At 38.7% G+C, this 21,757-nt stretch overlaps 1 protein-coding gene across 1 annotated transcript in view; it reads left to right on the top strand.

Moving 5' to 3' along the window:
• Window positions 1–21,757, top strand: part of LOC147006369 (dynein axonemal heavy chain 8-like) — a gene marked incomplete at its 5' end in the record, with an annotated part of 86,445 nt that overhangs the window by 32,316 nt on the left and 32,372 nt on the right. Inside the window, 4 exon segments of the mRNA XM_085869003.1 lie at window positions 11,622–11,775; window positions 15,835–15,999; window positions 20,380–20,606; window positions 20,697–20,815. Of these exon segments, the coding sequence (XP_085725129.1) occupies window positions 11,622–11,775; window positions 15,835–15,999; window positions 20,380–20,606; window positions 20,697–20,815 (665 nt within the window).

Raw genomic sequence — 21,757 nt, 5'->3', positions numbered from 1 at the left:
CCTCAATTACAAATTTATTCTGATCACCAAAAGCATTACCAACACCAAAAAGCAATCTATTTTCATTATCATTCCTTTGTAGTTGAAATCTAATTTTAAGACCATACAGAACTTTATCATAATCACAAAATCCAAATATACCTTTAAGAGGAACTGCCACAGTAAAACTATTTTCTGCTTTTGTATCATCATTATACATTCCTTTCCTTTGAATATATCCAGGGTCTGTGTTTGTTCCCGTTGACATATCAGGAATAAAACCTTCGACAGACCCCTTTCCCATTCTATCACTGAATGTATAGAGTGTAAATTTCATCATTTCAGATACAGCAGAGACATAATCAACCGCTTCAACTTCTTGTGTTCCAATATACAATCGCACACTATCAAACATTTTCCAAAAGAAATCATTTACAAGTGTAGCGTTTGTGTTATTCCCAGCCTTAGTGAATTTAAATTTACACAACAAGAAACTTTCGGAGAGATTCAAATAGGTTTGTTGATTATTTATTTCAAAACTTTTTGTACCATTTGTATTCCAGTCTGTTCCAGTTATTGCATTTACCTTGAAGTAATCTTCTTTTTTAGTGGAGTTTGAGATAATAATAGTATCATCCAAATCATAGATACTATCAATTGCTTCCATACTTGTATTTATTTAGGAAAAAAGATGTTAAAACTTTTGAAACCCTGATCCAAGTATTTGAATTATTTTCTGTCGTTCTTGGGGGACAACTGAGTTTTACCTTTCTTAATTTCTTTTATTGCTTGTAATTTATGAGATTCTTTCTGAGCATCTTTTATACTCTTTACAGCACCTGCTACATTTCCCACAGCAGAAGCAGTTGAACCAATTAGGTCTTTATGTTTAAGAATAATTGAACCAATACCCATGAGAGTATCAATTATCCCATCTCCTCTAAATTGATGTCCAACACCCCTTTGTCTCTTAGGTTTATAGTATCCTCCACCAAGATACATACCTTCACCCTTGTAGTACGGGGAAAGGAACATCCCATCCCCTGTAATTATTTTATATTTTCCCAACTCGTGCTTCCTCACAATAACCATCGTATTTATTTATTGAAAAACTTCACGTAGGTGAATTCTGATGGATATAACTTCTCCATTAAAAGAAATCACACGATTATCTTGGTCGGTTATCCTAAAATTTACTCTGTGTATGGTTTTTCCTGACACAGGTAGATAAACCAAATTTTTAGGTTCCATATTGAATTTATAACCAATTGGGGTTGAGTATGCGCTGAATGAAAATATTGTATTTGTTTTTAATCCATCATTATAAGCACCATCAATCAAATCACAGTGAATTAACACCGAATTTATTCCTGAGGATATTTGAATGACATTATCACTGTAAAACGTCCCATTAGTTTCAATCTTTTTTGAGGAGAAACCTAATAACTCTCTAAATGAATTATCAATTGTGAAATCAACCTTGTAGTTATTTTTAACTTTAATCGTTGATTTTGAAGTATGTTTTTGAATGTTTATAACAATATTTTTTGGTTCATCACCCTGTTCTTTCATAAGACGAGCAATTTCGGAAGATATTTGAGAAATCTCGTATGCTCCGGGTGAGACTGTTATCGTTTTGTATCCACTTCCCGGATTACAGTATAACTAAACTTGTCATTTTTCTCGGTTATATTAAATAAGGTATTATAAGTCTCCATGGACAATAAAGATGCCTCATATTCTTTTGTTGTGTCAAGTTGTAGTGGGTATGGGAATGAAGATGTGTGGTCGCTTGTTGTGAAATTAAAACTCAGGATTGTGCTTCTCATCTTATTTAATATGAGATAAAATGTCTTTATATTGAGATTTATTAATTATTTTCATGTTCATCAACTGGTCTAAAATGGCTGATGCTTCATTAAAACAATTGTTATTTCCAGCCTTCTTACTGCCGAACAACAATAACAGTCTATTAACTAATTGCGATGGGTCATTTGGAAGAAAACTAATACCTGAACCAAGGATACTTAAAGCCTGAATAATGTGTTTCTCCTTCTCATTCTTCCTACTTTTACCAGAAAGAATAACCTTATAATTTAGAGTGTTCAGCAAATCAATATATACTCTATCATCATTATTTTCCATATCCAATGGTTTATCAATATACTTTGATTCATCCCTCACAGTTGAACCTTGTCTTCCATCTTTTGTGAGAAGAAACATTAATCTCGGAGTTAGTTTAACAGGGGGTTGAGCAGAACTTAAGAACCTTAATTCATCATTAAATATCAATACCTTTTCTTGAACAAGATGAAATATTGCTGGTTGTTCTGTTGGAATGAGTCCTGCTTTGGTTTTTGAATCCGCTGAATATTCATTGTTTTGAACAGCATTCACAATATAATCAGGCGGGTGATTAATCTCTTCCAGTTGTTGAAATAAACCTTCATCATCATATTCTAATTCTCCTAAATGCTCTAATTCTTCCTCCGTCATTTGACTGAAATCTTTTAACATTTGAAGCTTTCTAGGAGTATATTCTACTGTGGGAACTGTGGAAACATCTTTCATTTTTTCTTGGGAAGTTTTTAAAAGTGGTTTAAAAAATTTCTCTTGTTTTTTTCAAATGCTTCTTCGCCCGTTAGTTTCTGTCTGCGTTTCTTCTTTATGTCTTCCTGTTGTTTTACAACTTTTGAAACCAACTCTTGATGTTCCTTAAATCTTCTTGCTCTTTCTTTTGTATCCATTTATTTATTGTAAAATATCATTTAATGAATTGTAAAGATTAACAGGGAAATTTTCCTTTTCTTCATCATTCAAGTAGATGTGTTCAAATAAATCCTTTTCTTTAAATATTTCATCAAATTCTTTATTAACATTAATGCGAGTTGTAATTTCTTCTTCACTAATCCTTGCATCTCTGCTTTTCATACGTTTGCGTTGAGTTTCTTCATCAACATCAAAACCGAATGATAAAATCTTCACTCCGCTCAGATATTTAATAATTTGTCTTGTTCCTTCTGGATTAGTTTCTAATATCCCAACACCACCAGATTTTAGTTTCTTTAACTCACTCTTACAATGTGAATATTTTGTTGTACCAAGAGAAACCTCCTCAAATATTTGTTCTTCATTCCTCAATCGCATATGTTCCTCCACTGAAATATAGTGATAATCTTCACCTTTTACTTCTCCAGGTCTTATTGCTCTAGTTGTTGTTGATACAATGCGTATCACGGGGTGTTTTTTAAGTAAATTTACAATATTCTCATTTGTACTACACAAGAACCTTGATTTATGAAAGTTTTTTCCAGAAGCAGATTTACCCACAAGATTTATAATAATAGTTGTCATTTATATATGTAATTGTTTATAAAACAAAAAATATATCCCTTAATATCTCATCTTGTTTCACAACAATATATTTATATTTTTCAGTCGTGTGCTTCATATAATCCTCAAATTTCTTTTTACTACATAATGTAGAACAATTATCTCTCCAAAAATTATTGATATCTATTGAATTTAACTTGAATAAAATAAAAGTATTAGCATTGTTTCTGATGGAACGACGAGGAAGTTGAAAGTACGATTGACTAAGATAAATACAATTACAAGAAGAATGTCTCCCTCTTGTGTAGTAGCTGTCCATTACCGTTTGGTTTCTCTCATTAACACAATCATCAAAGATAACGAGGTTCTTTTTGATTTATCCAAATCTTGGGAGACGGTATATCATCCGTATTATCACTAAGAATACAAGTTATAAGATTTGATTTCTTTTTACATCTCTGTGTATCACAAAATAGTTGAATTATATCTTCAATGTTATAATCATTTAGGTTTTTTGACGTTTAAATAAACCTATTATATCTTCTTTTTGAAGACCAGCATTAAAACCTTGTGAGAGTAGTTGATACTCTGGTTGAAAACTCGACTTTGTGAAAATTATTAAATTATCATAATCTAAAAAGTTGGGAGTGAGGAGCATTTTTAAAAGTAAGCAGGTTTTTCCACATCCACTTGAACCAACTATGAGACATCTTAATGAATTTGGGAGATTTTTATGGTTGTTAAATTTTATCTTATTTTCCCAAATAGGTAAAAAATCATTCATTTATATATTTGAAAAACAGGTTATTTAATTTATTATTGGCTTTTTTAGAAACTCTATATTTTATCCTAAGTTCAGGTTTAATTTCAAGATAATCCATTATTTTATTTATACAATATCTTGTGTTGATATTTCCCTGAAAATTACATCCATGAATAATATACAACAACAATCCTTTGAACATTTCTCTTATACGTTCAGTTTCTTCCCTTGTAAGGAAAGGTGTGTTATCATCCTCATACTTTACATTCATTTCTCTAATCAATCTTGTAAAGTAATTCATTTTTGGTGTAAATCTAAAAGAATTATTTTCCTTTTTATATTTTTTATTATCATTAATTAGAAGATAATCACAGAATATACATTGTTTATAGGCTTTTGACTCTGTGTTTAATCCCCGTCTTTCACACGCAGGACAATTCTCAAATTTGTCATATGGAGAATCAGGAAAGTCTAGCATATTTATAAAGTAAAACTTTACTTAAACTGAAATTCATCTATACTTTCAGTTGTATATTACCATCGATATCGATATACTTTTTTTCATTATCAGATTCAACGACAACATTTTTTATATTAAAGGTAATTTTAAAATTATCGTTAACTACTATTGAACGAAATGTCATTTCACCTGATATATTAACATCCTTTATTTCATCAGGATTTACATCTTTAAGGTTGTTGAAAAAAATACAAATTTCTCCTTGCATATTACAGATGGTCTTATCTTTTCTTTCTAAAGCTTCATCCATAAGGTTTTTGTTCTTTGATACTTTTTCTTGTTTCATTGCTTTTTCTAGTTTTGAATATATTACTAGAAGGAGAGGAGAAACTTTTGTTAGAGATACTTTAATTGATGTTCTACCAGGTATACTAAAAGCCCTTCCACTGAAGGAAATTGAAGAACTCATATTATTTACCATAATAGTTTTTATCCAATAGTTGTTATATTTATCTTTGTTCAATTTTACATCCTTGACATATTTCTCAGTATCTTTAACAGATGAAGAGATTGATTGAAACTTGTCTTTTGTGTCTTGAAACATTGTATTTATTAAGTGAAAAAGTTGGAGGATAAAATGTTTTTAAGCACAGATTCACCTATAAATTAAACGAAATTTTCATCAAGAAAATTTTAGTTTAAGCAAAGTTTTATTCTATAAATATGGTGAATACAACATACTGCGATGTTTGTAATCACGAATATAAACATTATAGAAAACACCTCCGAACCAACAAACACACATTTAATCTATTTCATCAAATATCTCCTCTTGAGTTGGAAAGAAAACATTGTGATATCTGTTCAAAGGATGTTTTGAAGAGTAGTTATAATCAACATCTTCAATCACAAAAACACAAGAAAAATGAGTTTAAAGTAAAGGGAGACTATTATATTGAAAACACTGATGGGGCATTTAAAGGGCATATAAAAATAAGGATTTTTCAATTTGGAGAACCCGGTCCATCATCAATAGCTGAATCAATTGAAATAGTGAAACCCGATGTTGAAAAATTTATTAAAAAGACATTAAAAGAAATGAAAACTTTAAAGTTTTATATGGGAGTGAAAATGAATATGAAAAGACAAGATGAAGAACATACTCCTTATATGAGAACAGGTCTTCATTTTATAACATCATTTTAAGATTTTTTGAATAGTGGGGTTTATGAAGAACTATCAAGACAAGAGGAGGATGTTGATAATACAGTGGTAGGAAGTGGATTCAATATTAAAAAAATCATCTTTTAGATATACACATTCTAAAATCAAACCCTCTTAAAGCTTCTTCTTATATTGAATTACCAAAAGAAATAAAACTAAAGAAGGCAGTTGTTAATATTAAGAACAATGATAATAAATGTTTTCTCTGGTCTGTTCTTGCTCACTTTCATCCACCAAAATGTAATTCAGAAAGAGTAAAACAATATATGAAATATGAGAATACCTTGGACATTAAAGATTTTAAATTCCCAATGCCACTAACAGATATTCCTAAATTTGAGAAAAAGAATAATCTTTCTATTAATGTATATAGATTAACGGATACAAACAAAGTTCAAATATTAAAAATTTCAAACAACTATAAAAATGAAGAAACACACATTGATCTTTTATATTTTAGTGTTGGAAAGAATTCACATTACACATACATCAATAATTTATCAAGATTAATCTCTTCTCAGGTATTCAGAACAGCAAACAAAATATATCCTTGTAAGCGATGTCTTAATTCATTTCATACAAAAGAACGATTAGAACAACATTCAAAATATTGTAGTAATCATAAATCAGCTGTAATTACAATGCCTAAACCTGGTGAAAAGATTTATTTTGAAGATTATAATAAATCTATCATGCACCCATTTGTGATATACGCTGATTTTGAATGTATCCTTAAAAAGATAAATACTGCTTCTCCTAATCCAAAAGAACCATATACAAATAAATATCAAAAACATATTCCTTGTGGTTTCTGTTATTATATCAAATCATCTGTTGGAGAAAAGTATAACAAACTTGAACATTATCGTGGAAAAAATGCTTCACAAGAGTTTGTAAAACGATTAGAAAAGGATTGTATAAGACTCACTAAATTAATGAAAGAAACAAATGAACCGATGAAATTAACCAAAGAAGAAAAATTAGAATTTAGAATGAACAATATCTGTCATATTTGTGAGGGGGAAATTAAGGAGTCTAAAGTTAGAGACCATTGTCATCTTACTGGTAAATATAGAGGTCCCGCTCATTCCTGTAGTAATCTTAATTATAAATTACCTTATTTTATTCCAGTCTTTCTTCACAACAGCGCCAACTATGATACACATCTATTTATAAATGAACTTTCAAAAACACCAGGGAATATTTCTGCCATAACAAACACAAGTCAAAAGTATATTTCATTTTCAAAAATGATATTCACAAAACCTTTAACTCGTATTAGGTTTCTAGAGTCTTACAAGTTTATGGGAACACCACTAGCCTACCTCGCATCAAATCTAAGCTCCACGGACTCTTTTCCAAATCTTAATTCATTCTTTCCAAAAGAGGAAATTCTCACTAAAGAGGAAATTCAGATTAAAGAGAGAATTCAAAGTAAAGAGGAAACTCTAATTAATGAAGAAATTCTAACTGAAGATGAAATTCTAATTATAAAGAAAATTCGAACTAAAGAGGAAATTCAGATTAAAGATGAAATTCTGATTAAAGAAGGAATTCTTACGAGAGAGGAAATTCAAACAAGGAATGAAATTCAAAGTAAAGAGAAAATTCTTACAAGTAAGGGAATTTATCCTTATGATTATATGGATTCATTTATGAGATTTAAAGAAACACAACTTCCTTCAAAAGAAAGTTTCTATAATAACCTTTATGAAGAAGAGATAAGTGATAAGGAATATAAACACGCACAAGAAATATGGAAAATATTTAAGATAAAGAACCTTGGAGAATATCACGATTTATATCTAAAAACAGATGTTTTATTGTTAGCTGATGTGTTTGAAGCTTTTAGATCACTCTGTCATAATAAAAATTGTTATGGATTAGATCCTGCCCACTATTTCACAGCTCCTGGTTTAGCTTGGAGTGCAATGTTGAAAATGACAAAACAAGATATAGATTTAATCAGTGATGTGGATATGCTTTTGATGATTGAGAAGTCCAAGAGAGGTGGAATATCACAAGTATGTTCAAAAAGATATGCTAAAGCAAATAATAAATATCTTTCAAATTATGATAGTGAAAAAGATAGTAATTATTTGATGTATTTTGATGCTAATAATTTGTATGGATGGGCAATGTCTCAATCTCTGCCTTATGGTAAATTAGAGTGGGTGGAAGAAAAGGATTATGAAAAGGCTTTGATGAATATTGTTATTTCTTCTCAAGAGGAATTGAATGACGAAGAAGAAGGTTATTATTTTGAAGTTGATTTGAGGTACCCGAGTGATCTTCATAATAAGCATAAAGATCTTCCTTTTGCATGTGAGAAAGAAACTCCAAAGAAAGAATGGTTAAGTGATTATCATAAAAGTTTTAATATTAAAGGTAAATCAACAGAAAAGTTATTAACAACATTCTATGATAAAGAGGGATATGTTTTGCATCAGAGAAGCTTAAAACAGTTTTTGAGAGAAGGATTGAGAGTAGCTAAAATTCATAGAGTTTTAAAATTTAAACAAAGTCCTTGGGTGAAAAAGTATATTCAATTCAATACAGATATGAGAGCAAATACAAAAGTAAAATTTGAAGGGGACTTTTATAAATTAATGAATAATGCTGTATTTGGAAAGACTATGGAAAATGTTAGAAACAGGCAAAACATTAGATTCGCAACATCTTGGAAAGAAGCTTCGAGATTGATAAATAAACCAAGTTTTGAGAGAGAAGAGGTTTTTTCAGAGAACTTTTCTGCAATTCATATGAAAAAGGAAAGTATTGTAATGGATAAACCAATTTATATTGGAACAGCAGTTCTTGATTTATCAAAGATATTGATGTATGATTATTTGTATAATGACTTAAAGAAAGAGTATGGTGAAAATGTTTCATTGTTGTATATGGATACTGATAGTTTTATCCTAGATATAAAAACTGATGATGTTTATGAAGATATGAAGAAAAATATTGGAGTATATGATACAAGTAATTTCAGCAAGAAGAGTGAGTTATTTTCCAAAAAGAATGAAAAGGTTATTGGTAAGTTTAAGGATGAGTTGGGTGGAAAAGTAATGAGTGAGTTTATTGGATTGAGAGCAAAGGCATATGCTTATAAGTATGGTGAACAGATTGATAAGAGGTTAAAGGGAATAAAGAAATATGTAATAAAGAAATCAATAACTTTTAGAAATTATTATAATTGTTTGATGAATAAGAAAGAAGAATATAGGAAAATGAATACAATAAGAAGTTATAAACATAACATATATAGTGAAGAAGTAAATAAAAAGGCATTAGGAGCCTTTGATGATAAGAGATTTATTTTAGATAATGGAATAGATTGTGTTCCATATGGATATTGTATGATAGAGTGTATAAAATAGATTATGTTTTAACGATGGGAAGATGGGTTAGGGTTTTTTAAGGGCTACCGCTGGTTTTTTCACAATATATAAATGGTTAAACCAAGTATTAATCAAACTAAAGAGTGGAGAAAATCTCAGTCTTGGTATATAAATGGAAAACATAATGAATGTGAAAAATATCAAATAAGTCTTATTGAAAAAATAACTAAAACAAAGGTAAATAAAACAAATAAGCGAATTAATTTAAAAACTAGTAAGTTAGAGGATGTAAAGAAAAAAATGAATATCCTTGAATGGACTGAAAACTTTGATGGTTATCAATTGAACAATGAAAAAACAATTTACTATAATCTCAAAATGATATGTGGCTCAGGAGGTGGTCAGATGAGAGCATTAAGAGAAGTTTATCATTTCGTAATGGCACAAATGGGGTATCTTAAAAAATATAAAGATTCAAATGTTTTGTTTGTCAATATTTTAGATGGGGATTATTGTGCAAAGAAAATTACACTATTGAAGGAATTTGAGAATGAACAAATCTTTATAGGTTCAATGAGTGAGCTGTTCAACCCCCAGGTGTTCAATTCAATGAGGTTCAACCTCCAGGTTAAAAGGGGAGACAAATAAATATACCTTGGGATAAAAAGGGGATTTATTTTTAGGGAAAAAAATATGAATCGCTGAAAATCCCCCATTCATTTACATGGGGAAAAGTGAGCCAGAATCAGTATTCTTACCCTACTGAGTTGCTACAACAAGCCTGTGGTCAGTATTGAGGAACTGAGCACTCCGGTAGACCCTGCAGTTCTGGATCATCCTCCAACGACCGTCAATGAGGACATGGTCAATCTCCTTTGCCACACCGCCAGCGTTGGAATACCAAGTCCAGCGATGAGCTTGTGGGCGCTGAAACCATGAACCAGCCACCCTAAGTCCATGACTTCTTGCAAAGTCAAGGAACTTAGTGCTATTCTGGTTCATAGTTCCTGAGCCATGGTGACCAACACACACCTCATAACCATCCCTATCAGTTCCAGTCGATGCATTGAAATCCCCCAAGACTAGAAGTGTATCTCGTCTGGGGCACTGATCAACCACAGACTCGAGCGTGGCGTAGAATGCGTCCTTCACGGTGAGATCACTCGCCTCAGTCGGAGCATAAACATAGACCAGGAAAATGACACCTAAGGAGTGATGAATCCTTAATCTCATAATACGCTCGTTGACTGGTGTTACCAAAATTATCATTGGTGTCAGCTTATTGGACACAGCTGCAGCAACTCCTTGGGTATGGTAACCATCAGAGCGACCAGACCAATAGTAGGTGTAACCACCCACCATTATCTCGCCGCAATCCGGTCTCCGAACCTCAGAGTGAGCTGCAATCCCGATGTCCAAACGCTTGAGCTCAGATGACAACAAAGACAGGTGATCATCCTCTCTTAGGGATAGGACATTCCAGGCACCCACCCGAAGGGACCGCCTCAGGTTAACCCAACGAGACCGCCGTCTGGTGGACGACACCTCAGCACCACTCCGACACACTCTCCCGCAATCTGACCCAGGGATGTTACCCCGTGGTTTCCCTCCTATCGTCAAAGATTGGGGGTCCCGAAGGTTTTGCCCCAATCCCGTCATCCGGTGAGCTGCCCTGTGAAGGGAACCTGCACAGGAGGTACTCCCACGGAGTGGGTTTCCAGATTTTTTTGCGTTTTTGTATTTTGCGGAATGAAGGGTTTCACGGTGGCCGGAGTGCAAATTCTGCCACCAACCTCGTAATAAGAAGTAACCCAACTGCAGGAGGACGTCCGCAGACACAGTTGGGCACTAGATATGGATGGCCGTTGGCTCACAAGGAGCTCCTCCGCCCTTTGACAGGTTTTGTTTTTAATCCTGCTGGGTGTCCATATCCAAACACTCTCCTCACCAGAAAACCTGGCCATGGAAACAGGTTAATACAGGTTTACATGGTACCTGTAGCAGGTCACAGATCGAACCTGACCTGACTGAAGCAGAATCTGCTGCTGATCTGCTGAAAACAGCAGAATGACTCCTTTTCTCCATTCAAACTGGTTGAATGAGTGATTTTAAAAAATATTACATGCACCTGCAACTCACAACAGGTGAGTTCATTTCCAAAGTAAAGTAGAATCACCTGCTTGAAATCTAATGATTTCAAACAACTCATAAAAGGTGCCAATAATGTCGTCCGGACCATTTTAGGATTTCTGTGCGGAATAAGTGAGGATTTAGTCATTTTTTTTTCAGATGTTTTTTATGTTTTGTTCCACTGCAAACCAAATAAATCCATACGTGGACACCAAAAAGGTTCTTTAATTTCAACAATTTTCCGGAACAAATGATGCATTGTTTGTAAAAAGTGCACAAGGGTGCCGATATTTTTGGCCACGACAGTCGCGTGAAACTCTTTAATGTTGAAAACCTATAAATGGCACTTTTTTCGATTTATTAATGTTACCATTGCAAATGTTTACAGATTCTACAATGTTAGTAACCTGATGGACGATCTGAAATTGTTGTATCGGATTGCTGGTGGAGATGGAAAAGGAGTTACATTCGTCTTCACTGATAACGAAATCAAGGAGGAAGGCTTTCTGGAGTATATCAACAACATGTTGTCTTCTGGAGAGGTGCATGATTGTGGTTGTTTTTTCTTTTCTTCGTCATTGTCATAATCATCATCATTATCTTACGTTATTATCATCAACATTGCCATATTTCCCATTTGATACGGCGTGAGCACCTCTGATTCCAACCTTGTAAATCCGAGATGGATAAAACAGCATGATAACATGTTATGCCTGGTGTTGGCTCAATGGTTCGGGTGGTGGGCTTGGGGTCTTAGGATCCTGAGTTGAAATCCCACTTGGCTGTTGAATTAATACCAGGTGGGGTTGACTCTGCCTGTCATCCTTCCGAGGTCGGCAAAATGAGTGCCAGGATGCTGGTATCCTGTGTCGGAGTGGTGACCCGTCCAGGACTCCACCCAATAGCCGAGGAGACTGCTTCAGCAGCACCAACGCTCTGCACAGAGTGTGGTCCCCATGGATGGATAAGATGTAACAATTATTTAAATATCCAGTGGATATTTACAAGTGTGAAGTCTTTTTGATGTGATCAAGAGACAAAAGAGGCAAATCAAAAACAATGGGACAACAAAAAACCGACACACCACAGGACATGGAAAAATTGCAGAAAATGCTCATGTTTCATGGGGGTTTTGTGATGCTCAATTGTGGAAATGGGAGAGACAATGAGGGAGCTGTGGGAAACAGAATTAAAATCTTGTGCAGAATATTTTGAAACATCAGACTCAGGAAGACAATTCCACAAGGAAAAAAATATATAAATACAGAGGGTTGTGAAAGATTGGACGTGGGCATTGAATTTAGACTTGGGAAGAATAACAAGGAAAGGCTTTTTGACTGAATGTGTGCAACCTGGAGAAGCAAGGGTTTGATACAGGAATGAATGGGCAGGAGGTGAGAAATAATCAAGCTGATGTGAGATTCCATTGACATGGAAGGCCTTCGATTCCAGAACCATGTCCTCAATTCCGGATCTGCTCACTGCAGATCTGGGTAAAATCACAAACTGGTCCAACACGTGGAACATGTCTTTCAATCCGGACAAATCTCACACTCTCACTATGTCTCTCCGAAAAGACCGTGTGGAAAACCGACCCATCCAATTTCTCAACAATCCTCTGGACGAAGTCCTTTCTTTCAAGCTTTTGGGTCTCACTATCTGCCATGATCTTTCCTGGGAAAGTCACATTTCAAACCTCGCCTGCAAAGCCAGTCACCGACTGGGAATCCTCCATCGTGCAAAGTCCTTCCTCGGCCCACCTGAGCTCCTGACCACTTACAAAGCTTTAGCCCGCAGCCTGATGGAGTACTGCTCTCCCCTCTGGGCTGGTGCTCCTGCCTCCCACCTTTCTCGGCTTCACACTGTGGAAAACAAGGCATTTTGGATCATTGGCATCTCCCGCCATGAGGCTGAGTCTTTGGGCCTCTCACTCTCTCACCACAGGCAGGTCGGTGGTCTTTCTGTCTTGTACCGTCTCCTCTCCGGTCTCACCCCTCCCCCCTGCTCTCTCTGCAATTTGTCCCCACCATATTTCCGCAGGGCACTCAAGGTCCGCCAACAACCCCTTCTGGTAAAACTACCAAAATCACGAATCACTGCTCACCTTCACTCTTTCATTCCTCTTTTTCCACCTGTGGAATAAGCTTCCTCACTATTCAATCCCATTCTTCCCTCCAGGCCTTCAAAACAGCTTTTCACCACCACCTCTTATCATCCCCCATCCAAATCCTCGATCTTTTCTACCCCCGTTAGTCCACCCAAAACCCCCTCCTTCAAATTCCCTGCTTTCTCCTTCCTGAAAGTCCCTGTAATGTCCATCTTCAATTCCCCGTGTTTCCCTCCCATCCCTCTCCCTTCCACAGATCTCCGAATGTCTCTGTTCCCCACTGTTTTGTCCTTCCCACTCCTGTCCCTCTTGTCTCATGCCCCCCTTGCTGTGCATTGTGTGTTCGCTCTTATTCGAGCCTCGACAAGGTATACAAAAAAAGGCAATATCGCAAAGGTCCACAGTGGGGGGCTTCAGTGCCGAGAGAAAGTTCAAAATGTTCACCTTTTGTTCACTTATAGCCTGGAATTAAATCACATTAAATCAGACTTTCCCCACTTGTATTTGCACATCGTAACCAACAACTTCCAAGTGAAAAACAAGTTCTACAAATTACAGAAAATTAATTAAAAATACAAAACTGGAATATCTTGGTTGGATGTGTCCACCCCCCTTGAGTTAATACTTTGTGGAAGCACCTTTGATTGTAATTACAGGTGTGAGTCTGTTGGGATTGGTCTCCACCAACTTTGCACACCTTGATTTGGTAATATTTGACCATTTCTTCTGCACAAAACTGTTCAACCTCAGTGAAGTTCCGTGGTGAACGTTGATGGACAGCAATCTTCGAGTCATGCCACAGATTTTCCATTGGATTTCGATCAGGGCTCTGACTGGTCCACTCAAGGACATTTATCTTTTTAGACCTTAACCACTCCAGTGTAGCTTCCTTAACCACTCCAGTGCACCTTCAGTTGTGTGCTTCGGGTCGTTGTCATGCTGAAAGGTGAACTTCCATCCCAATTTCAGCTTCCTTGCAGAGGGCAGCAGGTTTTCCTCGAGGATTTTTCTGTATTTTGCTCCATTTCCCCTTCTTTCCTGACAAGTGCCCCAGTCCCTGCTGATGAGAACCATCCCCATAACGTGATGCTACCACCACCATGCTTCACAGTAGGGATGGTGTTCTTTGGATGATGTGATGTGTTGGGTTTGCGCTAAAACGTAATGTTTTGCATTTCCACCAAAACCTTCCATCTTGGTTTCATCAGACAACAAAACCTTTTGCCACATGGCTTCAGAATCTCCGGAGTGGATTTTTTGCATTTCTCAAACGGGACTCAAGTTGGGTTTTTTTGAGTAATGGCTTCCTTCTTGCCACTGTACATTCTAGACCAGACTTGTGGAGTGTTTGGGATATTGTCACGTGCACACAGTGACCAGTCTTTGCCATAGAGGCACGTGGAAGCTCTTTCAAAGTTACCATTGGCCTCTCAGTGGCCTCTCTGATCAGTCTCCTCCTTGCTTGGTGATCCAGTTAGGATGGACGGCCTGACCTAGGCAAGGTCTTGGTAGTACCATACACATCCCACTTCTTAATGATTGTCTTGACTGTGCTCCAAGGGATATTCAAGGCCTTAAAAATATTTGTACGCCCATCCCCTGATCTGTGTCTTTCCACAACTTTATCCGGGAAGTCTTTTGAAAGCACCTTGGTTCTCGTGGTTGAGTCTTTTCTGTGAAATGCACCACCCAGCAGAGGAAACCGACAGGAACAGCTGATTACCTCTGCCACTGAAGGTGAAGGAGGTTATGTTTTTCACCCCCTTTCTGTCTGTTTGTTGTTGTTTTTTTCTGAAATAGTCTGAATCACCACAATTTAACACAGCCGGAATCCAACCACTGGTCCGATCTAATCGAAACTTGCCAGGTTTTTGCTGGGGCCCTGAGTATGTGCCTTTTCAAGGTTTGATATTAATCGGCCAAGTGGTTCCCAAGTTGTGGCCATTTGTTTCCCAAACTAATGACATGACACGTTGCTGCGTAGGCATGGCTGATAGGGAAAGGGTGCCATTTAGTTACCAATGACAGGACACGTTGCTGCGTCGGCGTGGCCGTTGGGGAAGAGATCCTCATCCGCGTTCCCCATTACGGGTTACAACGTACGGACTTCCGGATAGTGATGACACTGTATTCCAATAATTTCTCGATTTCTTTTGCGCATTTATAGATAAACACAATGCCCCAATCCAGTCGTCGTTTACGAGAGTGAAGGAACGGCCTGTGTAGTTGTTTGAAAGTTTTTTTGTTTATTTTTTTTTCACGTACGGCCACGCATGTACGGGCACGCAAGAGCGAAGGAACGGCCTGTGAGTTTGTTGTTTCTGTCACAAGGTTTGAAAGTTTTGTTTATTTGTTTTTGCACGTATGGCCACGCAAGTACGGGCACGCACTATTATGATTAAAGAAATAAGAATGTCGATGTTCTCTTGCAAAATGATTGTCATCGTTATTATTCTTCCTGTTGTCATTATCTTTATGTTCTTTTTTTACAAAGATTTCAAATCTTTTTCCACGTGACGAACTCGATGAAATATGCCAAAATCTCATTCCTGTAATGAAGAAAGAACTACCCAGACAACCTCCAACTCAGGACAACCTGTACGATTACTTCATCTCAAGAGCGAAGAAAAACCTGCACGTTGTGTTGTGCTTCTCACCTGTGAGTTTCGCTGAACTACCTGGCTTTTTACATTTTATGTTGTACCTCGTTTTTGGTCTATTGTCTTTTTTAAAAAAAAATCAAATTTGAGTTTCCTTACAAGGAACTTCAATAAAGGAGGAGGTCATGAGGCTCATGAGGCCTGCACAATGGTTGCCAACCTTTTATTGTTTGTCCTAACATTGTTTATTTATCCGAAAACCTCTGAAAATGTTCTTGTCCAGAACGGTTTGACAGATCGAGGGGAAACCACAGAAATGTTCCGCAAGCCTTGGGTGTACAAGTTTGTGAAGGATTGATTACTTGATAGGTCACATGGTTTGGCAGCCATATTGGATTGAAGAAAATATTAAATACTGTTTTCTCTGGAACTGCTTAATCAATCGACGTGAAACTTCACAATTATGATCAAGAAGTGACGGGGGGTGCATGTTATAATTTTTAACATGATTGGGCACACGGTCTGGCAGCCAGAATTATTTAATATTTTTTTATCTGAGTTTGTTTTTGTTTGTTTGTTTGTTTGTTTTGAAAAGGCTCGCTTGGCTGTGACTGAATGGGTTTGAAGGCGGAGTAGGAGCGACTGAAATGTGAATCCTTTATTCAGGTTCCTCCTGATGACTTAATTTTTGCTTTTTGCTTGTTCGGGCTCCTTCTGATTACTCCATTGCAGTGCCGCACGTATTTGGTCTTCCATTTGATTTGAATTTAATTTATTTTAATCCCATTCTAAATTCAATTGAATGATAACATAAAACGTCATGGGTCAGGGTCAGGTGTCCGATCAAAGCGGGACGTCTTGGGACCCGGGCATCACTGCCAGCAGTTTTAAGTGGCACTTCTAATGATGAGGCTCATAGAAGAGCAAGGTGGTGGAGGGAACAAATTGACAGCAGGCCAGTGGAGAAATTAATTATTAGAGATAATGAACAAATCGAAAATAAGAGAGGTCAGAGGGAAGGAAACTGCAAATTTCCAGTAAGAGGGTTGGGTTAGGAAAGGTTATTGGGGTATTAAAGATTGTGGGAAGAGTGGGATAGCACATTCCTGGAGGGAAGAGTGGGATAGCACAGCCTCTTGGATGTCGTTCAGCATATTCCACAATTGAGGAACAAAAGAGCTGAGGTGTGCAGTCAGCTTGGATTTTGAAAGTTTAATGAAGGGTTACCGGAAGAATTGGTACTTCCTGGAGTTAGTGGGGATGATGGGATGGCTGAGAAAGCAGAGGTAGCTCAAACAAGAGAGGCCACCAACCTATAGAGATGGCAATCAATAGATATGGGCCACCAACATCCATGCAACATGAGAACAGCAGTCTATTTTTTTATTGTCTATTTGTCAACATCAGACAGTCAACATGTCTATTTTTTTCACCTTTCTTGTTGACAGGAGTAATGTTTGCTGACATTCAGGCAGATGGGAGGCATCCAAAGGAGGACAGGCTGAATAGAGCAGAGAGGAGAGGCAAGAGCCACAGATCACGATTTGAGAACATGGGCACTGAGGCTCTCTGGGCCCATTGAGGAAGCAACGTCGAGACTGAACAGAAGGTTTTCTGCCTTCTTGGATGAGAATGCAAAATGCAGCAGACAGTGGAAGGAGGGGGTAAGATTGGGACACAACGGGATGTGTTGGGTACACGGCATTTGGAGGCAAACAAAGAGTTCAGACATTCTGCCTCGTGTTGGACAGAATCTTCAGATATACCATTTGGGGTAAAGAATCGAATGTTGAGGAAGCGCGCGCGCGTGCGCACGCACACACACACACACACACACACACACACACACACACACACACACACACACACACACACACACACACACACACACACACCAGAAAGGGACTCAACTCGGCAGCACCATGATTTTTTAGGATTAAGGAGACTGGTTGGAGAGTTCAACCTTGAGATTTGGAAGATGACGTTTCTCGCCTTGCGTCAGGTTGGACGCACACGTGTGGCGAGCCTCCCAGAGTGACCTAAAGTTACCCTCAGTCGGGTTTGCCTTCCATGTTGAAAAAAGCATGCTGCCTGACCACAACTGCCTTCTTCCAGAATTCAGTGTATTATAGGATTATAGGATGGATGGGATTTTAGTAGAGCCACAGATGAGATGACGTGAAGTCGTGCATTGGAGAAAATTGGCTTTTGTAAAAGTATTCCCTGGCAGAATCGATATCAGATGCTGTGGCAGAGGGTAGATCGCAGTCTCTGCCAATTGGATTTTGCAAACAGCCATGTTCTGTGGTATTGAGGTTCCATCAATTGGGACCATACTCTGCATGGAGCGTTGGTGCTGCTTAAGCAGTCTCCTTGGCTATGAGGGTACAATCCTGGACAGGTCACCACTCCGACACAGGATACCAGCAAGTTGGCACTCATTTTGCCACTCCACCTGGTGTTAATTCAACATTCCGAGGAGCCCAAGACCACCACCCTAACATATTGAGGTTGCTCACTTGTAATAGCCAGAAAGATATGGGTTTGGACAATAACACTGTCAGATAAGCAGAGGAAAAATAGGAGAGGTTGGATGGAAAGTTCTTCATAACCGGGTCCGGGAGGGAAGTTATTCCAGCTGCGGAAATCCGGGATGTGAAGTGCACCGGTTGTGAGGAACCCACAATCACACATCGCTGCAGATGAGTAACAACTGCGTTGGAACAGATCGTTCTGAGTTGATAAATGTAAGAGGAAATTGAGGTTTTTGGGTTTTCATCATCCGGTGGCCAGTACATCACACAGAGAAACTATGAGAGGAAGTTGTGAATACAACGATGCAGCCAAAGGTATTTCAGAGGGCTGTAAGAGGATAGTGAAGACATTGGAGAATGAGGATTGGAGTTCTTGATATCCAGGTTGGGCAACACCATTTTCGGAACAAGCAGGGTCTGCAGGGGCAGCAGGAGTGATGGAGGGGTGGCAAGGTACGCGGTGGGGTGGGGAAGTGTGGGGAGCAGGGTGCACAGTGTAAACTGCAGGGCATGTGGTAGGGGCTGCAACAGATGTGATTTGGGCTACGGGGGATGTGGAAGGCATGGTGGGAGCAGCAGGTTTCACGGTGGGAACTGCTGCGGATGTGGTGGCGGCTGTGGGGAATCAGGTGGAGTATGTGAGACGTGCTGGGGGGGGGGGGGCGCTGTGAGCCGATTGGTCAATTCCTCCAAATTAACGAAGTAAATTCCTCCAAACCTCAGAATAGGCATTCCTCCTCTGTGCTTGGGAATTGACTGTTCATTCATGAACACAGCGCCCAGGTGCAATGTTTCAATCTTTTCTCAGAGTGCATTCTGTCACTGATGGAACGACCTTTTTTGTGTACCTTGTCGAGGCTCATATGAGAGCGAACACACAACGCACAGCAAGGGGGGCATGAGACAAGAGGGGAGGGAGTGGGAAGGACAAAAGAGTGGGGAACAGAGACATTAGGAGATCTGTGGAAGGGAGAGGGATGGGGGCGGGGAACACGGGGAATACAAGATGGACATTACAGGGACTTTCAGGAAGGACAGCAGGGAATTTGAAGGATGTGGGCTTGGGTGGATTAATGGGGGTAGAAAAGATCAAGGATTTCGATGGGGGATGATAAGAGGTGGTGGTGAACAGCTGTTTTGAAGGCCTGGAGGGAAGAATGGGATTGAATGGAGTGAGGGAGTTTATTCCAAAGGTGGGAAAACAGAGGAATGAAAGAGTGAAGGTGAGCTCAGTGATTCGTGATTTTGGAAGTTTTACCAGAAGAGGGTTGTTGGCAGACCTTGAGCACCCTGCGGAAATATGGTGGGGACAAATCGTAGAGAGAGAGAGAGCAGGGGGGCGAGATCGGAGAGGAAATGGTAGAAGACAGAAAGACCACCGACCTGCCTGCGCTGTGAGAGTGAGAGGCCTGAAGACTCAGCCTCATGGCAGGAGATGCCAATGATCCTAAATGCCATGATTTCCACAGCGTGAAGCCGAGAAAGGTGTGAGGCAGGAGCACCAGCCCAGAGGGGGGAGCAGTTCTCCATCAGGCTGTGGACCAAAGCTTTGTTAGTGGTCAGGAGCTCAGGTGGGAGGACCTTGTCATTTAAAGCAGGAATTTTATCATTAAGCGATGTCTGAGCACATAATGGGCCACTGTTTTCAAAAGTTTCAAAAAGAAAGACTTTTAAAAAAAATTTTGATATTCTGAGCACACAATGGTCACGATGTGAAGTTGGTGCATAACATAACAACTTGTGCCATCCAAAGGAAGCACATCTTCCCTTCACAGTTGATCAATTTAAAATCCTGTGATTTATATGTAAAATATGATTAATTGCAACATTTATTATCTCGCATTTCCACCTTGCTGAAGCTTTATTACATTAAGTTAATCGACTGACCTGCTCTCGCCACCTTAGGTTGGAGAAAAGTTCCGCTCACGAGCTTTGAGATTCCCAGGACTTATTTCTGGTTGCACAGTGGACTGGTTCAGTCGGTGGCCAAGAGAGGCGCTGGTGGCCGTCGCCCACCATTTTTTGTCAGACTACTTCATCGTTTGCTCGCAAGATACAAAAGAACAACTCATCGAAACAACGGCCGAGTTTCACGATAAAGTTTCCCAAACATGTGAGGAATACTTCCAGAGGTAAGAATCTGTCTCATGCCGCAAGTTTCATCCGTATGAAGAAAGGGCAATTGTGTGGCACGAACGACTACTTAATGTTTTCTTCCTTAGGTATCGCCGTCGCACACATGTCACACCAAAGTCTTACCTCGCCTTCATCAACAGCTACAAGACTGTGTACACAGAAAAATATTCACAAATCAATCACCTGGCAGATCATATGCTCGTTGGTAGGTTTCATTCTCACCTCTGATAAAACACCAATAATTGTTTCCTTGATCATCGCCATAATCATAATTTAAGATTGTAAAGTGTAAGTTTTATGAGCCTGGTGTGGCTCAGTGGTTAAGGCGGTGGCTTGGGATCCTCGAGGTCCTGAGTTCGAGCCCCGCTGGCTGCTGAGTTCGCATCAGCGGGGTTGACTCAGCCTGTCATCCTTCCGAAGGTCGGCAAAATGAGCACCAGTATACTGGTAATTATCCCTGCAGGGTCAAAGGCGACTGAAGGGTTGGCGTCAGGAATGGTATCCGGCCATAAATAACATTGCCACAAGAAAGGGTATCATGATTGGAACCCCCAAAAAGCTGACCCCTGCTCGGGGATAAAGGCTTTCAAATGGTGTGATGTGAAGTTTAAGTTTGTGGAGCACCACTACCTGTAAGAGTAGCTGCATCACCTGTTCTGCATGTCATCACGGGTCAGCTTTAAGGATCCATATGATATAGCAGCATTCCCCAGAGTGCGATGCGGAGCCATCACCTGCTTCAGCAGAAGACGTCAGTGGGTTGAGTTCAATCTTGTTCACGTCCAAAATGTCAAGCCCTGATGATGTGTGTGAATCCCACACCACAGACTTTCTGGTGAGCAGAATTTCTTGTCGACGAGGATTGGCAAAGCCATGGCTACATCACTTCCTGCTGCACCATTAATGGCTGCACCCACAACTATGCATGGCATATGCACTCTGTGTGTTGTTTACATTATACTCGACTGTGTCTGACATGAAAGTCTGAGAAAGCCTGAAGCTTGTTGGGGGATTGGAGGCAGCGGCAAGCCACCCAAGTCGAACTGAACCCCTCCGAGAGATCAATGGGACACTGTGGCTGGAACAAATCATGAAGGATCTCACAATTGGGTGCGCGCTTCAGTCATGCTCGCTCACTCGTCTGCCG

The sequence above is a fragment of the Eptatretus burgeri genome, unplaced genomic scaffold (assembly GCF_056783735.1).
Source record: "Eptatretus burgeri isolate ZD-2024b unplaced genomic scaffold, Ebu_testis_v1 Ebu_testis_scaffold_3195, whole genome shotgun sequence".
In the NCBI taxonomy this organism is placed as follows: domain Eukaryota; kingdom Metazoa; phylum Chordata; class Myxini; order Myxiniformes; family Myxinidae; genus Eptatretus; species Eptatretus burgeri.
The sequence above is the reverse complement of the archived record's forward strand: the minus strand, read 5'-3'. Positions and strand labels throughout refer to the sequence as shown.